The following is an 821-nucleotide window of genomic DNA, read 5'->3' on the forward strand; positions in this document are numbered from 1 at the left end:
TTCTACATACAAAATATTATTAATTTTTTTTTTTTTATCGGTCTTAACTTTTTAAAAAATAATTTCTTTTATTTCTCCCTCCTATTCACACACAAAAATAAAATAAAATAAAATAAAGAAAAAACAAAAGCAAAAGAAAAAAACAAGTGTTTGACCTCTTTTTCTTTGTACCAACAAATTATATACCTAGAATAACAGCAAACGTGTAACTTTATCAAATAAAAATTGTAAAGTTGAAAGAAAGACACAAAAAATATATACTTATAAATAAATAAATATATATATATATATATATATATATTTTTATATTTATACATTTTTTTCTTTTCCCAAATCATTTGTCAAGATTATGGAAAAAAATATTAAACTAAAAATTAGTGACACTAAATCACGTATCCTGAACTTTTTAACAAATAAAAAAACAAGCGTTCCTAATGAAGATGAAAATAATGCAAACACAATAAATAAAACTAAAAATATAGAAAGCCCAAATAATAATTCTTTGAATAATTCTGAATCTAATGTAATAAATAAAAAAAGTAATGAAAAGGATACAATAAAAAAAAAGAAAAAGAGTGGAACAATATTAAATTTAAAAAATGAGCAACCACCACAAGCATTGGAAAGGTAATACAAAAATAAAAAAATAAAATAATATAATATAATACAATATAATGTAATATAATAGAAATAATATTAATGCATCTCTTGTATACTTGTTTCCAAAAAAAACTTTTATTTACTTTGTAGCGAAGTAAAAAAGGGAAAAGTAGAGACTGAAAGTATGACTAATCAGACAATGGTAAAAAAAAAAAAAAAAA

The 821-nt window shown here is 20.1% G+C and overlaps 1 protein-coding gene across 1 annotated transcript; it reads left to right on the plus strand.

The window, feature by feature from the left end:
* Positions 1-349: 349 nt before the first annotated feature.
* PRSY57_0006600 (hypothetical protein) lies at positions 350-802 on the plus strand (the record flags this gene model as incomplete). The annotated part of the gene is made up of 2 exons (XM_020114169.1): positions 350-627; positions 751-802. Coding segments are annotated over 2 exons (330 nt in total), but the record flags the coding sequence as incomplete, so codon positions are not given.
* Between the last annotated feature and the right edge of the window lie 19 nt (positions 803-821).

Source organism: Plasmodium reichenowi (genome assembly GCF_001601855.1).
Source record: "Plasmodium reichenowi strain SY57 chromosome Unknown, whole genome shotgun sequence".
Lineage (NCBI taxonomy): Eukaryota > Apicomplexa > Aconoidasida > Haemosporida > Plasmodiidae > Plasmodium > Plasmodium reichenowi.